The following is a 1745-nucleotide window of genomic DNA, read 5'->3' as shown; positions in this document are numbered from 1 at the left end:
AAAATACCCCGATTTATAAAGCTAATACTAATTAATGGATTAATTAGTATTTTACCCATTAAGTCTCCCACATTTAAAAACTAAACATTGGAAGGACCTTTGACCGACACAATTCGGATGAGCCTCGATTATCATTTTTGGGACTGCTCTTAATTTCACCATTAATGCTTGGGACTGCTCTTAATTTCACCATTAATGCTCGAAAAATGGGTTAGGTTAATTCCAGTCTTTTGTTTACCAAATTTTTTATTAAGTCATATATAGATAAATTTGTCTGTTTAGATAAATGGGTATTGTTATTTACTTTTTTTTATCTGAACCAACAGTTTAAATAACATAAATGACCGATTTACCCCCAATATTAATTATTTGAACAACAAAACAAAAAATAAAAAAAAAGGCCAAAGATGAAATGTCTCATGTAGGAAGATTGATCGACTTCTATTAAATATGTTATGCTCCATATTAATTTGCCTATGTGCATTGGGCTTCCTTCTATCAGGTGTTAGCATAAGCATGGGGGTACTTTTTCTTACAACGATCATCTATGCGTTGTACAAAGTAATCAAGAAAACCAAAGCCCGTAGACGTCGGAAGAGGTTTTTTAAACGCAATGGCGGCCTACTCCTAAAGCAACAGGAAGAGGCTGACCCGTCTTTAGTTGATAAGACCATATTGTTTACATCACGTGAATTGGAGAAGGCGACCGACCACTATAACGAGAACAGAATTCTCGGCCGAGGAGGTCAAGGTACAGTCTACAAAGGTATGCTAGTTGATGGAAGGATTGTGGCAGTCAAGAAATCAAAGGTAGTGGATGAAAGCCAATTAGAGCAGTTTGTCAATGAGGTGGTCATTCTTTCGCAAGTCAATCATCGGAATGTGGTGAAGCTATTGGGATGTTGCTTGGAGACCGAGGTTCCTCTACTARTTTCTGAATTCATTTCAAATGGGACATYGTACGATCGTATYCACAAYGGGATTGATGACTCTCCAATTTCTCTCAAAATGAGATTACAAATTGCTACAGAGGTTGCAGGAGCCCTTGCTTATTTGCATTCARCAACTTCCATTCCAATATATCACAGGGACATTAAAACCACTAACATTCTCTTGGATGAGAAATACAGGGCCAAAGTTTCAGACTTTGGAACTTCAAGGTTTGTGTCAATAGATCAAACTCACTTGACTACCTTAGTTAAAGGTACATTTGGCTACCTAGATCCTGAGTATTTCCAATCTAGCCAGTTCACTGAAAAAAGCGATGTTTATAGCTTTGGAGTTGTTTTGGTCGAACTCTTGACAGGAGAAAGACCAATTTCCCTGACTAGATTTGGCGGAACTAGAAGTTTGGCTACACATTTTCTGTTGGCTATGGAAGATGGTCGTGTTATGTCTATTTTTGATTCGATGGTGATTAAGGGGGGTAGCAGGGATGAGCTCTTGGCAGTAGCCAACCTTGCAATGCGATGCTTRAATTTGAATGGAAAAAATAGGCCAACGATGAAAGAAGTTGCAGTAGAGTTAGAAAGTATCCGAATGTCGCACATTCCCTCTACGGTTCAAACTAGTTTCGAACAAGTGATGTACCCACAGGAATTGGAGATGACAACATATGGTGAGTCAACATCGTCAACCTTCTTGAGTGTTGATAACCTTAATTAGTCGATCATTCGTTTTTTGTTGCTTAGTATAATTACATTGTCATATATATAGTTCAAGAATATGATATATAAATCGATGAA

The 1745-nt window shown here is 37.6% G+C and overlaps 1 protein-coding gene across 1 annotated transcript in view; it reads left to right on the top strand.

The window, feature by feature from the left end:
- Positions 1 to 1733, top strand: part of LOC112504813 (wall-associated receptor kinase-like 22) — a 5319-nt gene extending 3586 nt beyond the window's left edge. Inside the window, exons 3-4 of the mRNA XM_025108770.1 lie at positions 503 to 1204; positions 1307 to 1733. Coding sequence (XP_024964538.1) covers positions 503 to 1204; positions 1307 to 1665 — 1061 coding nt within the window. The 3' untranslated portion in view covers positions 1666 to 1733. The remainder of the gene's footprint in view (positions 1 to 502; positions 1205 to 1306) is intronic.
- Positions 1734 to 1745: the final 12 nt, after the last annotated feature.

This window comes from Cynara cardunculus, unplaced genomic scaffold (assembly GCF_001531365.2).
Source record: "Cynara cardunculus var. scolymus isolate 2C unplaced genomic scaffold, CcrdV1 Un_Scaffold_7007, whole genome shotgun sequence".
Lineage (NCBI taxonomy): Eukaryota > Viridiplantae > Streptophyta > Magnoliopsida > Asterales > Asteraceae > Cynara > Cynara cardunculus.
Note: the sequence above shows the minus strand (reverse complement) of the source record. Positions and strands in the feature narration are given on the sequence as shown.